This window comes from Oncorhynchus tshawytscha, linkage group LG20, assembly GCF_018296145.1.
Source record: "Oncorhynchus tshawytscha isolate Ot180627B linkage group LG20, Otsh_v2.0, whole genome shotgun sequence".
Taxonomy (NCBI): Eukaryota; Metazoa; Chordata; class Actinopteri; order Salmoniformes; family Salmonidae; genus Oncorhynchus; species Oncorhynchus tshawytscha.
The window spans coordinates 27,103,897-27,131,111 of NC_056448.1; the positions used below are offsets into that span (position 1 = coordinate 27,103,897).

General features: G+C 41.9%; 1 protein-coding gene across 3 annotated transcripts in view; it reads left to right on the forward strand.

Annotated features, from left to right (window-relative positions):
* Positions 1 to 3,111: 3,111 nt before the first annotated feature.
* Positions 3,112 to 27,215, forward strand: part of mast4 (microtubule associated serine/threonine kinase family member 4) — a 175,303-nt gene continuing 151,199 nt past the window's right edge. For 2 of the 3 annotated variants that reach the window (XM_024382102.2, XM_024382105.2), the window contains exon 1: positions 3,112 to 3,609. In XM_024382102.2, the coding sequence (XP_024237870.1) occupies positions 3,373 to 3,609 (237 nt within the window). In that variant the 5' untranslated portion in view covers positions 3,112 to 3,372. The remainder of the gene's footprint in view (positions 3,610 to 27,215) is intronic. The other variant, XM_024382103.2, reaches the window with a different exon arrangement.

The following is a 27,215-nucleotide window of genomic DNA, read 5'->3' on the forward strand; positions in this document are numbered from 1 at the left end:
AGTACAGTACTTTGCTTCCTGTGGGGCATAATGCAACAACAAGCACTTGCCATGCCTGATGGTCCTTGGCAACATTTTCTGCTTTCCACCAAGATAAGCCCATGGCCTTCAATCTTTTGTGGTTAAATCAGAACTAGTGGTTAAAGTTTAAAGGACACCAAAACCATGATGTCCTGTCTAATTTTGTAATGGCCAATTGACAGCAGTATTCCATTCAGAAACAAGATCATACAGACCTAACATTACCTTAATTTATAACTTACAAATGTCTGAGGTGATCACATCAGAGCCAAAGCAAAGTAGCAGTCGAGGATAAATTATCACACTTGAGGATAAAGTTCCTAACAGAAATAAAGCATGGAAAATATACAATACCTAAAATACATACTGTACATACTAGCGTCAAGTGCTAACCAGAACAGTATTGTCCTCACTAAAGTGACTGTGAGAGGAAGCTACTAGACTATTGAGACGCAGCCACAGTATGTGTCCTCAAGGTGAGGAGGTGTTGAAGGCCCCCCTGAGGGGAGGGGAAGAGGGTGAAGTCAGACAAAGATGAAGACGCCGCTCGGTTTCAGTAGTAACAGCAACCGCAATAAGTCGAGCTCCGGGTGCTTACGCAGGTACGAGGCATGTTCTGCCTTCAACTCCTCCTGTAACACACAGATCAGGTCAGGTTGGAAACTTAGGGGTTAGTGGTTTAAGTGTAAGGGGCTAGGTGAGAGTAGGAGGTAATGGTAGGGTGTAGGGAAAGACAAATATGTCACCTTTCAGTCCAGGAACTTGGAGTGCATCTGCATGTCCTCCTCTCACACCAGACACCTCTTCTCCAACACTTGCTTATCATCCCTCACCTCTGACACACAACCATGTAAATAGGGGAACATTCCTAATTGTGTGTGTGTGTGTGTGTGTGTGTGTGTGTGTGTGTGTGTGTGTATTTGAGGCAGGAGCAGTAGGAGCATCATGTTGATGGGAGAGCCCACCTGCACTCAGTTGGCCACGTACCTAAACAGAAACAGGTTATGAAATCACACAAGTTACAAGTGAAAACCAGAAGATCTATGTTAGATAGACACTACTTGTCCCTATTACCCACACTGCATTTTGCACATATTCTATTGGTTGACACTACCCCCTAGTGGACAACATGATAGCACAAATGTCAACAAGCAGACCATTGAGCATTGCACCATAACACCATATTCAATATGACAAATAATAAAAGCATTTCTCCCTAATTTTCCTCTGAAAAGGGGATCACAGGTATATGTAAAACATAACAAGATTACAAGAGATGTTGAATGATACAATATTTTCAATAAACACAACGACATTAATTTTCAAAAATGTGTCCTCTAAAAACTCAATATCATTGAGTTATCATCATTGCTAAGCACAAAAAGGTGTAGGACATTACAAGCCGTGGCAGTATCTTTGCCTCAGCAGTGTAAGTGTTCGCCTGCAGAAATTATTAGCATGTAAACTGAAAAATTGTATTAGGCTCTGTGCACTTTCCACATAAGAAGATATTTGGTAATGTAGCAGACAGGCAGTTTAGCAAGCCATAGTCATGGTGAACTTCAGACTTCAGACAATGTGCAGTGCACTGTAGGGTGCTGTTAAAATCAGCTTATGCTCAGGGCTAAGAGACCAGACTAGGAAGGAACACAACACAGTGTAGCTAGCCTAGAATCCAAATTTAATTCAATAGTGAAACTATAGCGAAACAAACAGTGGTTTCCGTTAGGATCCCAATCTAAAGGGTAGCAAACATGGTGATTCAAATGAGTTGGATTAGTGCGCGGGGGGGCTCCACAGGGGTGCACATTTTGTTCTGGCCCAGCACTAACACACCAAATTCCTCTTCTCATGGTCTAAGACTAAGTTGATTGTTTGAAATGTGCTTTAGTGCTGGGCTGGAACAACATATTGCCGACCTCAGTAGGTCTCAAGGACTGGAATTGGAAAGCCTATAAACAGTTGCCTTATTTGGTGATGTCATAGCAGAATCACCTTTGGACCAGTACGTCAAGTAAATAAGAGAGGTCTCTATAGTACAACTGCAAATCAACTAAATTGGTATTCAGAACTAGTCTGGTCTGGCAAACAGTTGTGGTGTACAACTGTGGAACAGGGACTGAGAGAAGATAGAAAACAGACACATGCAGAAGGTAGATGGCAGGTTTTAAAGCAGTGTTTCCCCATCCCTTGCGTACCAGGAACTTGTAAACTATGACTTCATGTGGGGTCAGCATTGTTAGGTACCAGTCCGGTTTTCAACCCTCAAGAGATTGAGATTGGACCTCTTCTTTAGAATAAGGTTATTCAGTATTGGGGGCTTGGTGGTTTGTATGGTATTTGCATAAACAAAACAGGTAGGACAGGACGGATACAGTTTCCCAGAGACAGTTCTGTCAAAGGCTAATGACTACACCCAAATAACAGCATGTTTACCCACTTCTAGAGGCCCTGGAGCTGTTTGCATCCATCTTGTGTAAAGATTGAAAATCATGATTGCGGCAACAAGTCCTGGACATCACACATTATTACTCAATACCTCGAAATAATCAGACCCCCGTTTTTCAGTTGTTTATCACTATTTCAAACGATCCCAGTGCCCTATTCTCCTCATCAGTGTATGTGTGTGTGGGTAGCACTTAAGAGGCATCTAATTCATTTTAGTATGTGAGTCAGAAATCAGAAACAAAACACATCAGCGAACAAAGTGATAAAGTAGTTTAGCAAACAATAATAATGGGATAAAAAAGCATTGAACAATCTAAATGAAAAGCACACCCAACACAGGCCTGAGAGACTGGGGGGAGCTGGAAGTAGAAACAGCATGTGGGAGAGTTGAAAGTAGAAACCCATTGAAAGTGCACTTTCTCCCAGTCCCATAGCATATCAAGGTTGAGACCCTTGGGAGAGGTCATAATAGGCCCTACAGAGTGGTCAGGTACTACCCTTGCAAGAACGGTCCGATGCTAAAATGTGGCCAAGTTCATGTCTGCGTGTCAACAGGAGCAAAACTCACAAAAGTCTCTTTCATTTGATTGAGTATTACACATCGGGGCCAATGCAAGAGGCGCACAGCGGGTCAGTTCCCATGTTTTGGTAGGCGGAGTTATGAAATGAATCCAATTCCAGGCTCTTTTTGCCAGACAGATTGCACTCAGCCAACGATGAGACAGACGGCTGTGTCGTAGCCCCTGGACCTCACTGAATGGAACTTTCCAACGGTGTCCGTGCAACACCGTGCATTCAATCCGCAACATGACTTCAAAGGACAGGTGTGCAGGTAGACATTAGCCTACGCGGTGACTTTGACATGCTGGCGTGATAGGTGTCTGTAGACTACATTTAAACATTATGGAGGAACAACACTTGTTTGGAAACGACAGCGGGAGCCAGTCCTCTTCAGGGTCTGAAACCTTGTCAGAGGGAGAAGGCATACAAGAAGAGCACCAAAATGACGATGATTTCAACGGCCAACACGCTTCAGACTTCGAAACTATAAAAGCAGAAGGGAAAGAAGAAAAGAGTGTGGCAGACGACGAGGTGGAAACGGGGAATAAAGAATATGGGGAAGAAGGAGACGACGAAATGGTAAAGAGTGCTAACGTGTAATTTATCCATTAGACGTTTGAATTAGCCTATATAATGTCAATGGTTTTGGGTGAAGTGGCTTAAAGGGCAAGAGAGAGAGAGAGAGTGTGTGTGTGCGTGCCTGCCTGCCTGCCCTCGCAATTGATAACCATGCCTTTGCTGCGTATGTGCACTGATGTGGGAAATACGAAGTCAAGTTGCTTAATATTCTGCTAAAATATTATTTAGACTACAGAGGGATCTACATTACATGACCAAAAGTATGTGGACACCTGCTTGTCGAACATCTCATTACAAATTCATGGGAATTAATATGGAGTTAGTCCCCCCTTTGCTGCTATAACAGCATCCATTCTTCTGGGAAGGCTTTCCACTACATGTTGGAACATCGCTGCGGGGACTTGCTTCCATTCATTCACAAGAACATTAGTGAGGTTGGGCACTGATGTTGGGCGATTAGGCCTGGCTTGCAGTCTCGGTTCCAATTCTTCCCAAGAAGTTTGTTGGGGTTGAGGTCAGGGCTCTGTGCAGGCCAGTCAAGTTCTTCCACATCGATCTTAAACCATTTTTGTATGGACTTCGCTTTGTGCACTGGGCTATTGTCATGCTGAAACAGGAAAGGGCCTAACCCAAACTGTTGCCACAAAGTTGGAAGCACAGACTCGTCTAGAATGTCATTGTATGCTGTAGTGTTAATATTTCCCTTCACTGGAGCTAAGGGGCCTAGCCCGAACCATGAAAATCAGCCCCAGACCATTATTCATCCTCCACCAAACGTTACAGTGGCACTATGCATTCGTGCAGGTAGTGTTCTCCTGGCATCTGCCAAACCAGACTGCCAGATGGTGAAGCGTGGTTCATCACTCCAGAGCAGTGATTCCCAACATTTTTTGGTTACTGTACCACCAACTGAGTTTTGCTCTGCCTGAAGTACCCCCTCATGTGCATTTTACTAGTAGACCTATAGTCTCATTAGTCTTCCCAAGTATCCCCTGTGGATAGACCAAGTATCCTTGTACCCCTGGTTGGGAACCACTGCTCCAGAGTCCAATGGCAATGAGCTTTACACCACTCCAGCCAATGCTTGGTGTTACACATGGTGATCTTAGGCTTGTGTGCTGCTGGTCGGACATGGAAATCCATTTCATGAAGCTCCCAACAAACAGTTATTGTGCTTACTTTGCTTCCAGAGGCAGCTTGGAACTAGGGAGTGAGTGTTGCAACCGAGCACAGACAATTTTTAGACACGGTCCCATTCTGTGAGATTATGTGGCCTACCACTTACAATTGACCGGCTCTAGAAAGGTAGATATTTGACGAACGGACTTGTTGGAAAGGAGGCATCCTATGACGGTGCCATGTTGATGGTCACTGAGCTCTTCAGTAAGGCCATTCTACTGCAAATGTTTGTCTATGGAGATTGGATGGCTGTGTGCTTGATTTTTAGTGACAGGAGTGGCTGAAATAGCCAAATCCACTAATTTGAAGGGGTGTCCACCTACTTTTGGCCACTTAGTGTCTCATTTTACGTTTATGCCGAGCTGTCCACAGTTTTGTAATTTTAAATTATTTTTTTGATTAGTGATACTCCCAGTAGCATTATAGTGACACAGTAGGCTGATTGATTCATATGGTTAGCTGTCAGGGGGATATTGGAAGTCCCCAAGACAATTAGTTAGGGCAAATTAATCTCTCGCCAGTTCCTGGTGTGTTGTGTGATAACAAAGGCTACTTCATGTTTCAGTCTTTTTTTTCATAGCAACCTGCAAAGCATCCCTAATGATTACTGTTTATGACATGGCTCAGCTTTGGGAAAAATGTCAGCATGAAGTCGGCTGGGGATATGGACTATGTACTGAAAGGACAATTCATATTCTCAACACGGAGATTCTTCCATTCAATTCTGCTCACTCGCCAGCCATGCTCAATACGCAATATGCACAAGGTCCTCAACAGTTGAGCATATGCAATAGCCTACATTCTGAATATCCACTGCTTTGCTTTGTTGTCGTAGAGAGAAGTTATTGTTTGACGTTCCCAGGTTATCCTTTGGTGTTGAAGTGTTTTGGGTAAATATATCCAGGCTTTGTCGAAGGGAAGAGCACCCCCTGAGACTTTAAACATAAATCTGTAGCCTTGTGTTTCTGGTTGCTAAGGTTGGGCCGATACTCATTAGTATAATGTTAAGGAAACAAAACACAAGGTGGATTAAACTTCTTTAAGAAAACAGCCCAAATGTTGGAAACATTTATTTATTTTCCAAGCAATATTTTATATACCTCACGTTATTAAATATTAAGATACTGGTATTGTCCCGGCACTAGTGTGTATGAAAAATAAGCCCTCTCTATATATTGATTGACAACCATTAGGTAAGAGTTAGACATTAAACTCAGATGTGCATTAAGATGTGCATTGTTTGAGGAAATAGAAAATACTCTTTGCCTGAGGCTTGCCTGGCAATGATGCTACTGAGAACGAAGTGAATTAGGCAGACAAATCTCTTTTTAAATAGCTTAATTGGATTGCCTTCCCAGTTCAGACTGGTTTCACTGGTTATGATCAGCTCAATTGGTTTAGAGTTTAACCTTGCTGATCTAACCAGGGGGTGTGTTCAGGATCTGCAACATTTCAAACACTTGTCTGAGTCACCATTCACTCATTGGCTGGACAAAACTACTGTTGAATTCCAAATCGATCCTTAGCCCCACCACTTAAGGGTTAAGTACTCCTGTAGATCTGAAATGACTGGATAGGTTTAAGCAATATGGCAAAATGTACACCCTGCCAATTGTAACTCAAGGTAAAGCCAATGTTGCTTAAACATATGATTCTTAAAGATCTACAGGATAGGTAGGGTAGGAGATAGGATTACATTTTGAATATTGCATATAAGTCACCTCTAAAACCCATATTTTGCTGCTCAGACCTCCAATCAAACAGGTGTAGGTGGAAATGGCCCCTAACCGCTGATTCAGGGTCAGTTATATTTTTTCCCTGCCTAATGTCTAAGGCTTATATTGGGAGTAGGGTAGTCTGATAGTAGATTTGTATTTAAGGGTGACTCCTACCCAGAGCTAATTCAACTCATCAATGCACCTTTACCCCTCTAAATCTGTCAGGTGACCACCATTGGGGACATAGCCTAACCTCTAACCCCTGATCTGTGACTTACGTCATACCCTTAAGGGGGTTAAAGAGGGAAAGGCTTCTGGGAAGAGTGGCTTATCTGTGTCATCTCCTCAGGCTGGTTTTGTGTTGGACTGAGGGCCTCTATTCAAACAGAACACATACTCTAGCGGTGTTTATGCACTCTTTGTTTACTAACAACTGCTCACGCATGCACATACAGGGACACATACACACACACTTCTTATTCTAAAAATGGGTAGCATCTATCGGCGTCTTAACTGGTAGTAGCAGGTTTTTACAGTACCCCAAAATCATCATTTTATTTGGGGAAAAAGACTACTGAATGACAAAGGAAACACAAACTTTAATTGGACTCTGTGTTTATATCAGTCCAGCTGCATCTTCTTAGCAGGACTGTCTCTGTCTACACTTACCTCATGTAAACTGCGCCTGGTGGTCCGGCCAGATATGGCTACAGTAATGGATGTTTGGCATATAAGGAAAGGTCCAGGAAAGAGGAGGCTACTGTGTTGGAAAGAGTCCTGGTCAAGAAAACCCACTTCTCATTTGGAGGGAGATGTTTTGATTTGATTAAATATGGGCGGACTTGGCAGACCTTGTAGTCACTCACAACAGGAATACAGGAATGGGAATAAAACTGATCCCGGACCTCTGCAATTATAGCGCATGTCCTAAAATGAAATGAAGTGAAGGATTTGAAACTTCTTGGTGGGATGATTGAGAAAAGGATGCTTTTACCTTTTGAATTTCAATACCAGATGAGCACAGTGTTAGTCAACTCTATCACAATGCCATCTGAAAGTATCCTCCTTTCAACACTAGTACTGAAATGTTTTCCGGGTGTTTACAACAGCCATGTTTTTTTCATGTCTGTTGGCTCGTTCCAGATCAGAACAGCTTGTTTTCTACTCCTCAATCCCCCTGTATGCCTGATTTCCCTTCTGTGAGAGAAATGGACTACGTGTTGATTCTTATTTGTACACTAATCATGTTGTGGTTTTTCCTTTTGTGATTCTAATGAGTTGTGAAAGGTTAAGGAGAGGAGTGTAGCCCATCACACAGCTCTTTCCAAGTCCATCATTTTTCTCCAATCTGTCGCACTTCCAAGTGATTGTAATATTCAAGTAATGAATTGACAATGAGAGACTGGAGCCAGTTTCAGAATATTCACCATGTTGTATTGAGGCTAGGAACAGCAAGTGTTATGCATCATCCAAGGTGTGCCTGATTTGTTATTCCATTGCCTTATACGTCTTATGTAATGGTCTGGGGGGGTTGAACTGCATTCTTTTCTTGAATTTCACCATAAACACATGTCCTTTAAGGAAGAAACTGAGGGAAAGAGGATCAAATTGCAGGATTTAGCTTTTCTCTCACACTAGAGATAAAGCTTAACATTTGTTGTGTACAGAACACCAAGTTAATAATCCTTCTCTCTCTCTCTCTCCCACTGTACATCATCAGTCCCAATTGTATCCATTTCCCCCCAAACACTGATGAACTCCTTGTTGTGATGTCATTACTGCCTGCCTGTAATTACCCAGCCCGTTGTTTTAGCAGCTAGCCAGTCGGGGCTGTCCATAAGGCACATCCAGTGTCAGTGAATGGTTAAGGGGATTAACTGTCAATCTGTTTAAGAACGCCTCTGGCTCTCTATGGTGGGGGGTGATGTCATTACAGGATGGAACTTTAATTTCTGCCTTTTCATCCAATCCAACACTGGTCCAGTTCTAGTCCACACTACAGTCCTCACACACTGGCTGCAATGGCAGACTTTTAAAGTGATATTACAGAGGGACGGTATTAGACTATCAAAGATCATGGCCCTAAGGCGGAATTGGACCATAGGTGATTTACCTTCTTCTGAAGGTTTTAAGGTAAGACCACCCTATTAATAGAACATGTATGATCTCCAATAATACATGTATAATATTGTACCTCTCTGGGTAAGACACTATATTGGATCAGTTGGTTCCGACAGGAGTGTTTTGGTTGGTGGCTAGTGGTGCTTCTCAAGCCCTTGTTTTGTGTGGGCTGTGGGCTCTAGCTGTGTTTTTACTGTCTACAGTACACTACAGCAGTTGAATTTTAATCTGCTGCTGGGGTCTACCTAGATGTCGGCGCTTTTTGAATTATTTATGCCTTGTTATGTAATCGCAGCTTGATATCCACATTCAATTTGATGTTCTGTTAAAAGATCTGTCTTTGTTTTTCAACCTACCTGGGTAAAGAGAATTTCAGATGTGTATCTGTCTTTTCTCTTTCATTCTCTTTATCATGTGGGTGGTGGTGTTGGATTGAGGCATGATATATATTATAAACTTGGTAGTTCGGGCCCTGAATGCTGATTATCTGAAAACATTTTATTTGTATGGCTCTAATTATGTTGGTAACCAGTTTATAATAACAGTAAGGCACCTCAGGGGTTTGTGGTATATGGCCAATATACCATGACTAAGGGCTGTATCCAGGCAAGCCGCGTCGAGTCATGCTTAAGGACAGCCCTTAGCTATGGTATAATGACCATATACCACACCCCTCCATCCCTTATTGCTTAATAAAAACATTTAATAAAGCCAAGATGGAGTATAACTTGGGTGGACTTGTTTTCCCCTCATCCTATGGTTTCGTTCAATCTAAAGTCAGATGTGATGATTACCACAACAGAGGTCTTGTCATACAAAACAAAGTTAATGATTCGTCGTCCTCAGGCAGAGAATGGAGGTAATACAAGTGCCAGCTAGAAGAACGTTTCCAGTCATACTGTAGCTTGCTAGCATTAGAGGACACTTGTTTTGCCTGAAGTCCTATCATTCATGACTTTACCCATTTATTTTGAACATATGCTGCTTCCTTTATTAACTTGCACCAACAGAAGTAGCTAGCCAAGTTTGCAAGCGTATCCATATTTGTTTTAGCGACAGTATACAAACACTCGTTAAAGCCTTTGTCCAGACGCCAAAGTCAAGAGTGAGCTGAATAGAACTGGTAGGCTAATTAATGAACGGGATACTGGTGGAGGCGTACATAAGGCCTTGTCCTGGGAAACATGTCCTGGTCACTAGATGATAAGTGATGTCAGTGTGTAACCGTATAGGCCTGTGCAGTGAGAATGTACTGTTGACGTCGATGTAAACCACTCGCAGTGGGCCTTCTGCAGTTACGTTTTACTTAGTTTTTCCTGTCCCTCACTATATTTAGTATTCACCGTCTTAGTTAGGATAATTTATTTCTAAGTAAGTAGAAGGTCATGATGTAATGGCTACTGGCATAGGCCTATATCCAAGTATCACATCGCTACAATAGCCTATCTATTTTAAAAGTTTAAACATACAAAACGGACAAATTTCGGGGTCTGACTCCTTGGTCGGTATTGATGTTATATATATCTTAAATAGCGTCTTGGGGCTACTGAAGCCAGTTTGGATAGGAATACGAACCCTATAGAAAAAGGTCTGTTTCTGTTCAGCATTAGATAATGTCAACACAGGAATCTGAATCCCTATTGAGAAGGAGAAGGGTGTAAGGGTTCAACGCCTGCTAAAGATCTTACTAGACAGGACATGGAGTTCCACTGTCAATGCCCCAGAGGTTACAAAGTGAGCAGGGGGCCATTTGGAAGTGGAACCTCTCTTGAGGATTCCTATTGCCCAAAGGGACATTGGTTTTGTGTGACTTGAACTTTTGCGTGTTGATGTTGTTTTTCATACCAAACCTCTCTGACCTCTTAGGAGGGTGTGTCTCTTTTGCTCTCTCTCCTGTGTGTGTGTGTGTGTGTGTGCGTGCGCTTCAGCAAATGGTGGAATGGGGTGAGAGTTGAGTCAGACAGATGTTGGGTGACAAGGTCGTGAGGAACGTGGTGTGTTGTGCTGGAGACCCTGAGAAAAGAGGTCTGAATATCCTCCTCACTACTACCAGCGGGACTGTGTGGACTCCCAGGTGGTTGAGGAAGGGAGATGTACTGGAGTTGTATTCTTTATTACTCTGTTATTAATACCATATGACTGAACTGTTGCACATACACTAAGTACACACTGTGTGTGGAAGTCTTGAATGTATAGTTCACTCAACTCTTTTAGTGTTTTTGTTTATTAATCCACCAAAAATATGCATGTCAGCATTCAAGTTTTTCAAGATGTAGCACTTTCAGCACAGAGCAATAACTGAATTATCCGTGTAAAGTGTCAGATTTTTTTTTTTTTACCTTTAGTTTTGTGACAGTAGCATTGAATTTACAGCACCAGTCAAAAGTTTGAACAGCTACTCATTAAAGGGTTTTTCTTTATTTTTACTATTTTCTACATTGTAGAATAATAGTGAAGACACACTATAAAATAACACATGAAATCATGTAGTAACCAAACAAAAGTGTTAAACAAATCAGAATATATTTTAGATTCTTCAAAGTAGCCACCGTTTGCCTTTGATAGCTTTGCACACTTTTGGCATTCTCTCAACCAGCTTCATGAGGAATGCTTTTCCAAAACTCTTGAAGGAGTTCCCACATGTGCCGAGTACTTGTTGGCTTCTTTTTAGTGACGCACCAATATTAGATTTTTGGCCGATCCCAATATCCAATATGTTCCTTGACCAAAAAAAACAATACCGATATTTAACATTTTTAAGAATTCTAGTACAGTTATAGTTAACAGACACGCATGGACGCAGCGGTCTAAGGCACTGCATCTCAGTGCAAGAGGCGTCACTATAGTCCCTGGTTCAAATCCAGGCTGTATCAAATCCGGACGTGATTGGGAGTCCCATAGGGCGGCGCACAATTGACCCAGCGTTGGCCTACCCCGGCCAAACCCGGACGTCACCTGTAAATAATAATTTGTTCTTAACTGACTTACCTTGTTAAGTAAAGTTTACACACCACACTGACCAAAAAGTTATTTTGTTGGCATATGTCCCCATTTTTCAGGAAAAACATAATCAAAACCTATTTCTTTCACTTAATTGCTGTGCTGTTTCGTTGTTCAGTTTCTTTCTCAACCAGGATTTCTATGGAACGCCGTTTGGGTCTTTGTGTGTCAAAAAAGATACACGCCAAATAACACTATTTGACGTGCCGAAAAACACCATTTGACCAATTCGGGACCTGAATATGACTGCACATCACAATTTTTACATTTTTATTTCACCTTTTATTTTACCAGGTAGGCTAGTTGAGACAAGTTCTCATTTGCAACTGTGACCTGGCCAAGATAAAGCAAAGCAGTTCAACACATACAACAACACAGAGTTACACATGGAATAAACAAACTTACAGTCAATAATACAGTTGAAAGTCTATATACAGCATGTGCAAATGAGGTAGGATAAGAGAGGCAAGGCAATAAATAGGCCATGTTGGCGAAGTAATTACAATATAGCAATTAAACACTAGAATGGTAGAATGTGCAGAAGATGAATGTGCAAGTAGAGATACAGGGGTGCGAAGGAGCAAGATAAATAAATAAATACAATATGGGGATGAGGTAGTTGGATGGGCTATTTACAGAAGGGCTATGTACAGGTGCAGTGATCTGTGAGCTGCTCTGACAGCTAGTGAGGTAGATCCGAGTCTCCAGCTTCAGGGATTTTCCAGTCCTTGGCAGCAGAGAACTGGAGGGAGAGGCGGCCAAAGGAGGAATTGGCTTTGTGGTTGACTAATAAGATATACCTGCTAGAGCGCGTGCTACGGGTGGGTGCTGCTATGGTGACCAATGAGCTGAGATAAGGCGGGGCTTTACCTAGCAGAGACTTGTAGATGATCAGGAGCCAGTGGGTTTGGCGACGAGTATGAAGCGAGGGCCAGCCAACGAGAGCGTGCAGGTCGCAGTGGTGGGTAGTATATTTGGCTTTGGTGACAAAACGGATGGCACTGTGATAGACTGCATTCAATTTGTTGAGTAGAGTGCTATTTTATAAATGACATCGCCGAAGTCGAGGATAGGTAGGATGGTCAGTTTTACGAGGGTATGTTTGGCAGCATGGGTGAAGGATGCTTTGCTGCGAAATAGCAAGCTGATTCTAGATTTAGTTTAGGATTGGAGATGTTTAATGTGAGTCTGGAAGGAGAGTTTACAGTCTAACCAGACACCTAGGTATTTGTAGTTGTCCACATATTCTAAGTCAGAACCGTCCAGAGTAGTGATGCTGGACGGGCAGGCAGGTGCGGGCAGCGATCGGTTGAAGAGCATGCATTACGTTTTACTTGCATTTAAGAGCAGTTGGAGGCCACGGAAGGAGAGTTGTATGGCATTGAAGCTCGTCTGGAGGTTTAAGTGTCCAAAAGAAGGGCCAGATGTATACAGAATGGTGTCGTCTGTGTAGAGGTGGATCAAAGAATCACCAGCAGAAAGAGCGACATCATTGATGTATACAGAGAAGAGTCGGTCCGAGAATTGAACCCTGTGGCACACCCATAGCGACTGTCAGAGGTCCGGACAACAGGCCCTCTGATTTGACACACTGAACTCTATCAGAGAAGTAGTGAACCAGGCGAGGCAATCATTTGAGAATAATAATTTAACTTGTTTATACATTTTTTTATGTAGTTATTACACCATCACTCGTATTTCATATGTCACAACGATTCATTGATACGCATACTATGATGCTGGTAAAGTTGTCTCGCGCACCTACAGTGCTGGTCATAAAGAAAGCTAGCTAACTCATGGATGCTAACAATGTTCTTCCCCCAAAACATAGCAAAACGACAATCTGTTTCAGTAGATATAGTTAGTTAGCCAGCTAACTATATACACTGCTCAAAAAAATAACGGGAACACTTAAACAACACACTGTAACTCCAAGTCAATCACACTTCTGTGAAATCAAACTGTCCACTTAGGAAGCAACACTGATTGACAATACATTTCACATGCTGTTGTGCAAATGGAATAGACAACAGGTGGAAATTATAGGCAATTAGCAAGACACCCCCAATAAAGGAGTGGTTCTGCAGGTGGTGACCACAGACCACTTCTCAGTTCCTATGCTTCCTGGCTGATGTTTTGATCACTGGCGGTGCTTTCACTCTAGTGGTAGCATGAAACGGAGTCTACAACCCACACAAGTGGCACAGGTAGTGCAGCTCATCCAGGATGGTATATCAATGCGAGCTGTGGCAAGAAGGTTTGCTGTGTCTGTCAGTGTAGTGTCCAGAGCATGGAGTCGCTACCAGGAGACAGGCCAGTACATCAGGAGACGTGGAGGAGGCCGTAGGAGGGCAACAACCCAGCAGCAGATGTGCATGTGTCTGCTCAAACGGTCAGAAACAGACTCCATGAGGGTGGTATGAGGGCCCGACGTCCACAGGTGGGGGTTGTGCTTACAGCCCAACACCATGCAGGACGTTTGGCATTTGCCAGAGAACACCAAGATTGGCAAATTCGCCACTGGCGCCCTGTGCTCTTCACAGATGAAAGCAGGTTCACACTGAGCACATGTGACAGACGTGACAGAGTCTGGAGACGCCGTGGAGAACGTTCTGCTGCCTGCAACATCCTCCAGCATGATCGGTTTGGCAGTGGGTCAGTCATGGTGTGGGGTGGCATTTCTTTGGGGGGCTGCACAGCCCTCCATGTGCTCGCCAGAGGTAGCCTGACTGCCATTAGGTACCGAGATGAGATCCTCAGACCCCTTGTGAGACCATATGCTGATGCGGTTGGCCCTGGGTTCCTCCTAATGCAAGACAATGCTAGACCTCATGTGGCTGGAGTGTGTCAGCAGTTCCTGCAAGAGGAAGGCATTGATGCTATGGACTGGCCCGCCCGTTCCCCAGACCTGAATCCAATTGAGCACATCTGGGACATCATGTCTCGCTCCATCCACCAACGCCACGTTGCACCACAGACTGTCCAGGAGTTGGCGGATGCTTTAGTCCAGGTCTGGGAGGAGATCCCCCAGGAGACCATCCGCCACCTCATCAGGAGCATGCCCAGGCGTTGTAGGGAGGTCATACAGGCACGTGGAGGCCACACACACTACTGAGCCTCATTTTGACTTGTTTTAAGGACATTACATCAAAGTTGGATCAGCCTGTAGTGTGGTTTTCCACTTTAATTTTGAGTGTGACTCCAAATCCAGACCTCCATGGGTTGATACATTTTATTTCCATTGATAATTTGTGTGTGATTTTGTTGTCAGCACATTCAACTATGTAAAGAAAAAAGTATTTCATAAGAATATTTCATTCATTCAGATCTAGGATGTGTTATTTTAGTGTTCCCTTTTTTTAGTAGTGTAGATAGTTATTTTAGATGACACCTAATTCATAAAACAGTTATTTGATTAATGGTGGTCGTACCCACCTATGTGAAGCTAGACACAAATAGTAGCCACGATAGTGGACTTTGCAGTTGGCCTTCAAAATAAGTTTGTCATTAGCAGTAATGCAAATGAATACAGATAGTGAAATTGTGCCATAATTTAATAGATCATGCTGAATGAGGTTAGAATGTTATATAAAATCAACAAAAGACAATTGTCAAATTAACGAATTTGTTGAAATCACACTGTATAGAATTGTATTGGGGTAATACTTATTTCACTGTACAGCTTTACCTATGGATTGTGGATCAATGACATGGGTTGTCAGTCTACTCCGTGACACCCAGAGAACATTAGCTCCGTAGCTCTTATTGCGGGACTATGAAACAGCTGTGAATTGAGCCACATTTATTATCAACCTGTGTGTATTGAACACTATTCCAGAGGAAAAATAATACTGGGTGGATATTTTGGAGTCTGATAACAGAGGAGGATGTTGGGGGGGGGGGGATATTGAGTAGACTGATATATTGCATTGTCTAAAATGATTGACACTGATTTCCAGGCATTTTTGATTGTGGAGGACAGAGGTTTTATAAATTATAGCAATAGTCTAAATCCAATGCTTAGAATTGTGTACAAGAAAACCCTTTCAAAATCACTTATTCCACAACTGTACGCAAGCACATGGGCTTCAGTGTGGGGAAAGAGTCCAAAAAGCTACTGCAGTTTGCCTTACCACTGACTCCTGGACATCAAGGGTAACCACTTATTACATGTCGGTTGCATGTCCCTTCATTGAAGATTTTTCGATGTCTAGCTGTCTTCTGGACTGCTTTGAGTTCATCGACAGACACACCTCAGAGAACTTGGCAGAAGAACTGTCGAGTTCTCGACAACTACTGTGATTACTATTATTTGACCATGCTGGTCATTTATGATCATTTGAACATTTTGGCCATGTTCTGTTATAATCTAAAACCCGGCACAGCCAGAAGAGGACTGGCCACCCCTCATAGCCTGGTCCTCTCTAGGTTTCTTCCTAGGTTTTGGCCTTCCTAGGGAGTTTTTCCTAGCCACCGTGCTTCTACACCTGCATTGCTTGCTGTTTTAGGCTGGGTTTCTGTACAGCACTTTGAGATATCAGCTGATGTAAGGAGGGCTATATAAATACATTTGATTTGATTTGATTTGCAGCTGTGGAATAGGAGGAGCACAGTAGGTGCTGAAAAACTAAAGTGTACACAACGCCAGATGGGGATGCCTGAGCTGAGGCCTAAACAAGACTGCACTACAAGGTGGAATTCAACATGTTATATGTTGAAGCGGTTTCTTGAGTCACAGGATGCCATCATCTCTACCCTGGCCATTGTCAATGCACCTGTTGATGCACTGACCCATGAGGAATGGGAGGAGGTGTGCAGAGTCCTGAAACCCTTTGAGCAGGTCACTGTGGAGATCAGTAGAGGTACAGTAAGCAGTTATTTATACATTATTTAGTCCAGTATTATATATGTATATGAGCAGTAGATGAGAATGTAGTATCAGTAGACAAAACATGAACCTGAACTAATAAGCTACTGTTCTCTCTTTTCAGTTATGTAACAGCCTCAAAAATGATACTCCTGTGTAAGGGTCTGCAGCGAATTACAGCCAGCCAGAGAGAAGCAAATGTAACCACAGAGTTGATGGGCACCCTATGTTGATCAATAGACAGACAGTTCCACATGATGGAATATAATCACGCGCTCTCAGAAACCGCTGCTATTGAGCCAAGGTTTAAGAAGTTAGCCTTCAGTGATGCCAGAGCGATTGATGAGGCACTTCAAAGAATAACCTCAGCAGCAGGGAGGGACAGCCCCAGCAGTCAGCTGGCTCAGGCACCAGGGCAATAGGAAGAAGAGGGTTCAAATGGAGCAGAAGCACCAGCCGTAGTGCCACAAATATCTGTTTGGATGCTGTTTGACGAGAGAGCAACTGGTGATGCAGCGTGAAGGAATCCCTCAGCAGATGCCATAATGGAGGTCCGATCCTATTTGGAGGAGCCCCTCCAAAGAAGTGCAGATCCTCTGAGCTAGTGTCAGAACAAGACACCTGTCTACCCACAGTTTACTAAAGTAATGACAGGGAGACTGTGTAGTGGCCACATCTGTTCCTTCTGAGAGGGTCTTCTCAAAAACGGGACAAGAAATTACTGGGAGAAGAAACCGCACCAGCCCCTCGAAAGGCAGCTTGCATTTCTGAATGCAAATCTCTCATAAAAGCAACTATGGTCAGTGTTGCTGGTTATAATATGGCAATAAAGAAGAGAGTAAAGAGGGACCCGTTTCATATTTTAAGTAAGATGCTGCAGTTTTGCACATGTATTTTTCTTTGATATGCTGCAATATTATATTATTGTTCAGATTGTATTAGTTTTGAATTGTTACATTTATATGCACTTTTTTATTTACATTAAAGTTTTACTTTAAATGCACATGTGTAATAGCATCCTCCTTTTTTTACATTTATTTCAATTTGTGGGATGCTGCAGTTTTGCAAATTGTTATTTTTTCTTTATGGTGCAATATTCTATTATGCTGTTCAGATTGTATTCATTTTGAATGGTTAGATTTATATGCACTTTGTTTATATACATTAAAAAGTTATACTTTAAATGCAAATGTTTAATAGCATTCTTTTTCATAACAAACCAATGCATTTTTAAATACATTGTGGTTAAGGTAGAGTATTATATCATTTAATTAGAATTGTTTTCACACCAATCACAGTCAAACTATCACAAACTGTTTGACTTGAAAAATAAGAAACTTGTTTTTTTCAAAGAGCCGTTTGGGACCCAAAAGAGACGACTCTTTTTGGTGAGCCGGCTCACTGAAAAGAGCCGGGAATGCCCATCACTAATAGGATCCCCTAGGAAACACTTTTCAACACTTTAGTTCTTACCCTTAGTGCCCACTATTATATTCTAATTCTAGAATTAGAATAGTCATTTATATTTCCATGATTCCAACAGTTTTGCTCTAATTTGCAAGTCAAATCGCAATTGCAACATTTGGTTAAAAATAAATTTTGGCCTAGATTATTTGCCCATATCGTGCAGCCCTACGTGGCAGTGTGTAAAAATACTTAAGTACTACTTGAGTCGTTTTTTATGTATCTGTACTTTACTATTTTTATTTTGACAACTTTTACATTTACTTCACTACATTCCTAAAGAAAATACTGTACTTTTTACTCCATACAGTTTCCCTGACACCTAAAAGTACTTGTTACATTTTGAATGCTTAGCAGGACAGGACAATGGTCCAATTCACTCACTTGTCAAGAGAACATCCTGCCTCTGATCTGGAGGACTCACTAAACACACATGCTTTGTTTATAAATTAAGTCTGGGTGTTGTAGTGTGCCCCCGGCTATCCGTAAATCAAAATAAGAAAATGTTGCCATGATTAATATAAGGAATTTGAAATGATTAATATTTGACTTTTGATACTTAAGTATATTTAAAACCAAATGCTTTTAGACTTTTACTCAAGTAGTATTTTACTGGGTGACTCACTTTTACTTGAGTAATTTTCTATTAACGTGTCTTTTACTTTTATTCAAGTATGACAATTGGGTACTATTTCCACAACTGCAATTGAATGCAGGAAATGCAGAAATGAGTGTGAAATTTGTTTTGGTTTAATTGAACAGTATAAAACAATCAGAATGGAGAAAGACTCATTGAAATCACTTAGAATGTATGTGTTGCCACCCTAGGCTCACTCACTACTCATAAAGCACCCTAGGATCACTCACTACTCATAAAGCACCCTAGGTTCACTCACTACTCAAAGCAAATGTAGGACTTTATTATTCAAAAACAAACAAATACTGTCATACTGTCCATTTTTAAATTTAAATACAGTGATATAATAATTTGGCCATATCACCTAGCCCTACTACGTTATATAGGTATGCACGTCATCTACCTACGTTATATAGGTATGCACGTCAGCTTTGACATCGGATTTGCACTTCGGCGTTAAACTAGACATCAGGCCGATACCAATGCTGGCATTTTTAGCTAATATTGGCCGCTTCTGATATGTTCCCCGATATATTGTGCATCCCTACTGCTTTTCCTTCACTCTGTGGTCCAACTCATCCCAAACCATCTCAATTGGGTTGAGGTCAGGTAATTGTGGAGGCCAGGTCATCTGATGCAGCACTCCATCACTCTCGTTCCTGGTCAGATAGCTCTTACACAGCCTGACTGTGTATTTTGGGTCATTGTCTTGTTGAAAAACAACTGATAGTCCCACTAAGCGCAAACTAGATGGGATGGCGTATCACTGCAGAATTCTGTGGTAATGTGCCTTTAAAAAAAAACAAGTCACAGATATTGTCTCTAACAAAGTACCATCACACCACTACCTTCATGCTTCACGGTGGGAACCGCACATGCGGAGATCCTCCGTTCACCTACTCTGCGTTTCAAAAAGACATGGCGTTTGGAACCAAAAATCTCAAATTTGGACTCATCAGACCAAAGGATAGATTTCCACCAGTCTAATGTCCATTGCTCATGTTTTTCTTGGCCCAAGCAAGTCTTATTCTTATTGGTGTTCTTTAGTAGTGGTTTCTTTGCAGCAATTCAACCATGAAGGCCTGGTTCACGCAGTCTCCTCTGAACAGTTGATGTTGAGCTGTGTCTGTTACTTGAGCTCTGCGAAGCATTTATTTGGGCTGCAATCTGAGGTGCAGTTATCTCTAATGAACTTGTCCTCTGCAGCAGAGGTAACTCTGGGTCTTCCTTTCCTGTGGAGGTCCTCATGAGAGCCAGTTTCATCATAGTAGTTGATGGTTTTTTGCGACTGCACTTGAAGAGACCTTCAAAGTTCTTGACATTTTCTGTAATGTCTTAAAGTAATAATTGATTGTCGTTTCGCATTGCTTATTTGAGCTGTTATTGCCATAATATGGACTTGGTGTTTTGCCAAATAGGACTGTCTTCTTCTGTGTACCTTGTCACAACACAACTGATTGGCTCAAATGCATTAAGAACGAAAGAAATTCCACAATTGAACTTTTTAAGAGGGCACACCTGTTAATTGAAATGCATTCCAGGTGACTCCCTCATGAAGCTGGTTGAGAGAATGCCAAGAGCTGACGATTAATGCAAAGGGTGGCTACTTTGAAGAATCTCAAATATATATTTTGATTTGTTTCACACTTTTTTGGGTTACTACATGTTTCCATATGTTACTTCATATTTTTGATGTCTTCACTATTAATCCACTCTGTAGAAAAAAGTACAAATAAAGAAAAACCCTTGAATGATTAGGTGTCAAGTTTTGAATGGTACTGTATTAGAGGTCGACCGATTATGATTTTTCAACGCCAATACCGATTATTGGAGGACCAAAAAAAGCCTATCGATTAATCTGCCAATTTATTTTATTTGTAATAATGACAATTACAACAATACTAAATGAACACTTACTTTAACTTAATATAATACATCAATAAAAATCAATTTAGCCTCAAATACATGATGAAACGTTTCATTTGGTTTAAATAATGCAAATTCAAAGTGTTGGAGAAGTAAAAGTGCAATGTGTGCCATGTAAAAATGCTAACGTTTGAGTTCCTTGCTCAGAACATCAGAACATATGAAAGTTGGTTGTTCCTTTTAACATGAGTCTTCAATATTCCAAGGTAAGAGGTTTTAGGTTGTAGTTAATATAGTATTTATTTATAGGACTATTTCTCTCTACCATTGGTATTTCATATACCTTTGACTATTGGATGTTCTTCTAGGCACTATAGTATTGCCAGTGTAACAGTATAGCTTCCGTCCCTCTCCTCGCCCCTACCTGGCTTGAACCAGGAACACATCGACAACAGCCACACTCTAAGCAGCATTGCCCATCGCTCCACAAAAGCCGCGGCCCTTGCAGAGCAAGGGGAACAACTACTCCAAGTCTCAGAGCGAGTGACATTTGAAACGCTATTAGCCTGCACCCCGCTAACTAGCTAGCCATTTCACATCGGTTACACCAGCCATTAGACTGATAGGCTTGAAGTCATAAACAGCGCTGTGCTTGCGAAGAGCTGCTGGCAAACGCACAAAAGTGCTTTTTGAATGAATGCTTACGAGTGTGCTGCTGCCTACCATCGCTCAGACTGCTCTATCAAATCAGACTTAATTATAACATAACACACAGAAATACGAGCCTTTGGTCAGTAATATGGTCGAATCCGGAAACTATCATTTCGAAAACAAAACGTTTATTTCAGTGAAATACGGAACCGTTCGGTATTTTATCTAACTGGTGGCATCCCTAAGTCTAAATATTCTTGTTACATTGCACAACCTTCAATGTTATGTCATAATTACGTACAATTCTGGCAAATTAGTTCGCAATGAGCCAGGCTGCCCAAACTGTTGCATATACACTGAATCTGCGTGCAATGAACGCAAGAGAAGTGACACAATTTCACCTGGTTAATATTGCCTGCTAACCTGGATTTCTTTTAGCTAAATATGCAGGTTTAAAAATACAGTGGGGCAAAAAAGTTATTTAGTCAGCTACCAATTGTGCAAGTTCTTCCACTTTAAAAAGATGAGGCCTGTAATTTTCATCATAGGTACACTTCAACTATGACAGACAAAATGAGAAAAAAAAATTCAGAAAATCACATTGTAGGATTTTTAATGAATTTATTTGCAAATTATGGTGGAAAATCAGCCCTAATTAATCGGCAATTGCGATGAATCGGTCGACCCCTATACTGTATAGACAACACCTAGCTATTGTACCAGTCAGTGGGTTGACAAAAATGGCCTAATAACAGACACCCTTCCTTTCATGCTGATATCCATTCAGCCAAACACATGGCTCTATATTATGTATGTATGTATGCATGGCAGAGCGGAAAGCCCTGTTGAAGTCCTGAGGATGGGGGTTACACAGGGTTGTAACACAACACCATGGTAAACACCCATCAGAAAAGCCATGTTGAAGTCCTGAGGATGGGGGCTACACAGGGTTGTAACACAACACCATGGTAAACACCCCTCATTCCCAGAACCTCACCCCACTAGGGACCTTAGACTCCAGGAGATTCTCCTATGACATATGACACGTTGTTGACACGTGTGTTCATCTATGTAGTTCCGTGTCACATATGAATGTGAGGGGCGACACTCCATAAGAGAAGTTATATTTTAGGCAGGTCTTAAACATGGTGACTTTTCAGTCAACAAAGATCGAAGTCCTTCAGGTAGCCTCGGTTAGAGCGTTGGGTCGGTAACCGAAAGGTCGCTGGTTTGAATACCAGAGACAAGGTGGAAAATCTGTCGCTGTGTACTTGAGAAAGGCTCTTACCCCCTGAGAGTGGGGTTGTTGGGATATGCAAAATTATTTCCATTACACTCTTGTGTGTAACAGGATGAATATAAGCACCCCCCCTAATAATAATAATAATAATATTGTTGCTATTATTGTTGTAAGGAAGGAGTTCAGTGCAGTTTGACCTCTAGTGCCTTTACTGCCCAATACAAGTCTGTCTGAGATCCCTTGGGCTGGTAAGTAGGCGTTTATTAGCTTGCATTGTGTGAAGGTAAATAAAACGGATGAGCCTGCAGTCACAGCAATGCTAGTCATCCATTTATGTTCCTTGTCCTCTGTTCAACCCAAATGTCAGCCATTGTACTGGTGGGTTGATTCATGGCATGTTCCTACTTTGAGGCACCATATCTTGGTTTATCGGTCTGTGTAGCTGTCCACTTTCTGTGTCTTAGACCCTGTGCCACAGGGAGTGTTATTTAAGTCCTAAGTCTGTCTGAAAACCTCACTAGGAATGTTAGATGAGGCTGCCACTTTGTTTCCTTTACATCAGAGGTGATGTAATAATTGTTAGAATTGTCCCAAGCATTTTACTGTAGGATAATTATTGTGTGTGTAACTGCTCTTTTATATGCTGTGCAGGATAATTACTGTTTCTCTTTTGTTCCATGTCTCTGTGGAGTGACTATTGATATGAGTGAAGCGCTTTGACATAATCCAACTAATGAAGTGAGGGAGGGGCAAAATGAAAAGCTGTGGGAGAGTAAGAATAAATAGTTTTGGGGAGGAGGAAGTAACAATGCTCTCAGAGCGTAAAGTGCTACGATAGGTTCAGCTCAATGAACAAGGTCGTCTATTGTGCTTTATCTGATAATGTGATAAGTCTGATATCAGAACTGCAAATTGCTTCATTACTTCAGGGCGAGAGATGATATTGTTGATAACACTTTTCCGCTCGTGTCAGTGTTGTAGGTGAATTGCGGGCGGCAGGTAGCCTAGCGGTTAGAGCTTTGGGCCAGTAACTAAAAGGTCTCTGGTTCGGAAACCCGAGCCGACAAGGTAAAAACGAGTCTCTACCCTTGAGCAAGGCACTTGAACCCCATTTGCTCCAGGGGCGCTGTACTACTATGGCTGACCCTATAAAGCACCACATTTCACTGCACCCATCCAGTGTATGTAGTTCTTTTTCACAGGTGGTTTGTCTGTTGCGTGGTCAGAGTACTGTGGGTTGGGTTATGGCTAGCCTGCAGTGTTTTCAGGGAACCATGTAAGTTTGTGCCTAGACAGTGGTTAACCTGTGGGTTAGAGAGTCTTGTCATGGCCAACCAGTAGTAGCCTGTGCTGTGTGCTCTCATGTTACAGCTTCTGTGGCCTGTCAGTCTGGGGCTATTCTAGGAGTTGGGACAGCAGTAGACCTGGCTGGCAGCTCCTCAGGCTCACCAACTCTGTCTGACTGGCCTCAGAACAGCTATAAGCACAGGTGTATATATTCCTGCGTTTCAGCAATATGCATGTTTGTATATGCCTGCCTGCCTCTGTGTGGCACATAGAGCTCCTCCCGTGCAGTATCAGATGGAAGATGGCCCAGCCAGGGGAATGTGGGAAGGGGACACAGTCAGAGTTGCTGAAGGCTCTAATGGAGGACTCTGGTTAAAGGGAGATGTCATTTTCTGTATCCCAAATGGCACCCTAACCCCATGGGGCTCTGGTCAAACGTAGGGACCATGTAGGGAGTAGCATGCCATATGGAACGTACACAGTAGCCCTGATGATTAATTGGTGATCTGGCCACACTCTGGGATTACAAGGGCACGGAGTGGAAAATCGGTCTTTCATCACTGGCATACTCACTGGCTTACTCTTGGGATGTGTGGGATATTGAGTGGTTGAAATGCCAAGTTTTCATAGAGTTCATGGACTTTGAGTGTTTTGGTTGGTCCACTCAACCAAAACAAGTAACCAAAGCAAAGACAAACCAACAAAGTACCCAAGTGCAGAGCAAGGAAAGTGTTGTCTTAGTCCTGAAACATCGGGTTAATAATTTTGATTGAAGAAGGCCTTCAGTGATCATCATTGAGGGTTTCAATGGGATGAGAATATGTTGTCTTTATTAGGCCAACTTCCTTTTTGTTTTTAATGATAGTTATGGAATAAATCCACATTTACAAAGCTATTTCTGAAGTGGTTTTGCCTAGTAGCTGGAAAATATTGCTGAATGGCAGGAAATGTTGCTCTTCAGCCAACCGTTTGTGCCCTTTTGCCTAGATTTTTGGGAGTATTCATCTTCTAGCAGAGTTGGGCTGTGGTTGGAGTGGTATTCTGGCCATATTACCCCCCTGGGTGTTGTCAATCTTGAAGGGAGGATGCCCTGGCTATAGAAAATATGTCCTCTTGGTTCAAGCCAATTGTGTAGTTGAGAACCATGTGTCTGAGTAAAAATACACCCGTTGGTGTTTGGCTGAAACAACTACTCTCACTGGCTGTCATGAACTTTAGTACAGATTCTGCTAGTGAAATGTCATGGGCAGCTTTGTTCTGTTCTCTTGTTCATCATTCAATGTGTTGTTATGCACATGGGGGCTATTGCTTCATTTTGACCACTTGTAAAATCTAAGTCTAGGAATGATGAAAGTATAGTATGTGGTTTGAATGGCTCAGTGAGTTTGAACACGCTGGGAAAACCATGGGTGTATTTGTTGGATTCTGTGGCAAAATGTTTTGTCTGTTGCAAATCTTTACTTCAAAAGCAAAACGTTTTGCAACGAAAATGAATGTTTTCATATTGGACAAATTCAGGTAGGTTAACAGTCTCGTTGCAAAAGAAAAAGAAAAAAAAACAGAATGTTTTGCAGCTGTCTGCGACTAATAAATACACCCAAGGGTTGTGGTGGGTATGATTCCTGCATGGGCCCCACAGGCAGCATTTACACAGGCAGCTGAATTCAGGGGGATTCACTGTGTCTAAGCAACAACAACAGGAACTAATAACATCTTCCTGACAAGCAAACACTACAAATAAACGGAATTATAGCCCCTCTGACAAATAACATGTAATATCTCAGGGGGTAAATACATCCACTTTTTTGCCCTTTGTGCAGCAGAATATTTTTCTATGTGAAAATCACTTGTCTGGTGGTCAGATTGGTTGTGTAGAACTTGCAGTAGCCTAGATAATGGCAACATCTGAGAGAAGTAAACTTTGTCAGCCACATCGGAGCGCCTGATGAATTCTGAAGCGACTTCATCAATACTTGAAAAAAGGGCCGCCATCGATAATGACTGTTAGATATTGTGTTGCAGTGATGTTTGATCTGAATGGTATTGGTTCTGTCTGACAGACTTCTCTTGCGTTCTGTGCAACAGAGTCCGGGTATATGCAGCAGTTTGGGCCGCCTGGCTCGTTGCGAACTGTGACTATTTCTTCCTAACAAAGACGGCCAACTTTGCCAAACGGGGGATGATTTTAATAAAAAGCGCATTTGCGAAAAAAGCATAATCATTGCACAAAATGTACCTAACCATAAACATCAGTGCCTTGCTTAAAATCAATACATAGAGGTATATATTTTTAAACCTGCATATTTAGTTAAAAGAAATTCATGTTAGCGGGCAATATTAAACAAGGGATATTGTGTCACTTCTCTTACATTCATTGCACGCAGAGTCAGGGTATATGCAACAGTTTGGGCAGCCGGCTCATTGCTAACTAATTGGCCAGATTTGTACGTAATTATGACATAACCTTGAAGGTTGTGCAATGTAACAGGAATATTTAGATTTATGGATGATACCCGTTACATAAAATACAGAACGGTTCCGTATTTCACTGAAAGAATATACGTTTTATTTTCGAAATTATAGTTTCCGGATTTGACCATATTAATGATCTACGGCTTGTATTTCTGTGTTATTATGTTATAATTAAGTCTATGATTTGATATCTGATAGAGCAGTCTGACTGAGCGGTGGTAGGCAACAGCAGGCTCGTAAGCATTCATTCAAACAGCACTTTCGTGCGTTTGCCAGCAGCTCTTTGCAATGCTTCAAGCATTGCGCTGTTTGACTTCAAGCCTATCAACTCCCGAGATTAGGCTGGTGTAACCAATGTGAAATGGCTAGCTAGTTAGTAGGGTGTGCGCTAATAGCGTTTGAAATGTCACTCTGAGACTTGGAGTAGTTGTTCCCCTTGCTCTGCAAGGGCCGCGGCTTTTGTGGAGCGATGGGTAACGATGCTTCGAGGGTGGCTGTTGTCGATGTGTTCCTGTTTCGAGCCCAGGTAGGAGCGAGGAGAGGGACGGAAGCTATACTGTTACACTGGCAATACTATAGTGCCTATAAGAACATCCAATAGTCAAAGGTTAATGAAATACAAATGTTATAGAGAGAAATAGTCCTATAATAACCTCAACCTAAAACTTCTTACCTGGGAATATTGAAGACTCATGTTAAAAGGAACCACCAGCTTTCATATGTTCTCATGTTCTGAGCAAGGAACTCAAACGTTAGCTTTTTTACATGGCACATATTGCACTTTTATTTCTCCAACACTTTGTTTTTGCATTATTTAAACTAAATTGAACAAGTTTCATTATTTGTGGCTAAATTGATTTTATTGATGTATTATATTAAGTTAAAATAAGTGTTGTAATTGTCATTATTATAAATAAAAAAATAGGCAGATTAATTGGCATCAGCTTTTTTTGGTCCTCTAATAATCGGTATCGGCGTTGAAAAATCATAACCGGTCGACCTCTACTGTCTGTAGGTCGGCTATAGCAAGTCTCTTTTCTGTTCAGTGGTTAGTGCTGTGGAGTGGTGATCATTCACTGAGAGAGCAGATATCATGAGTAAATT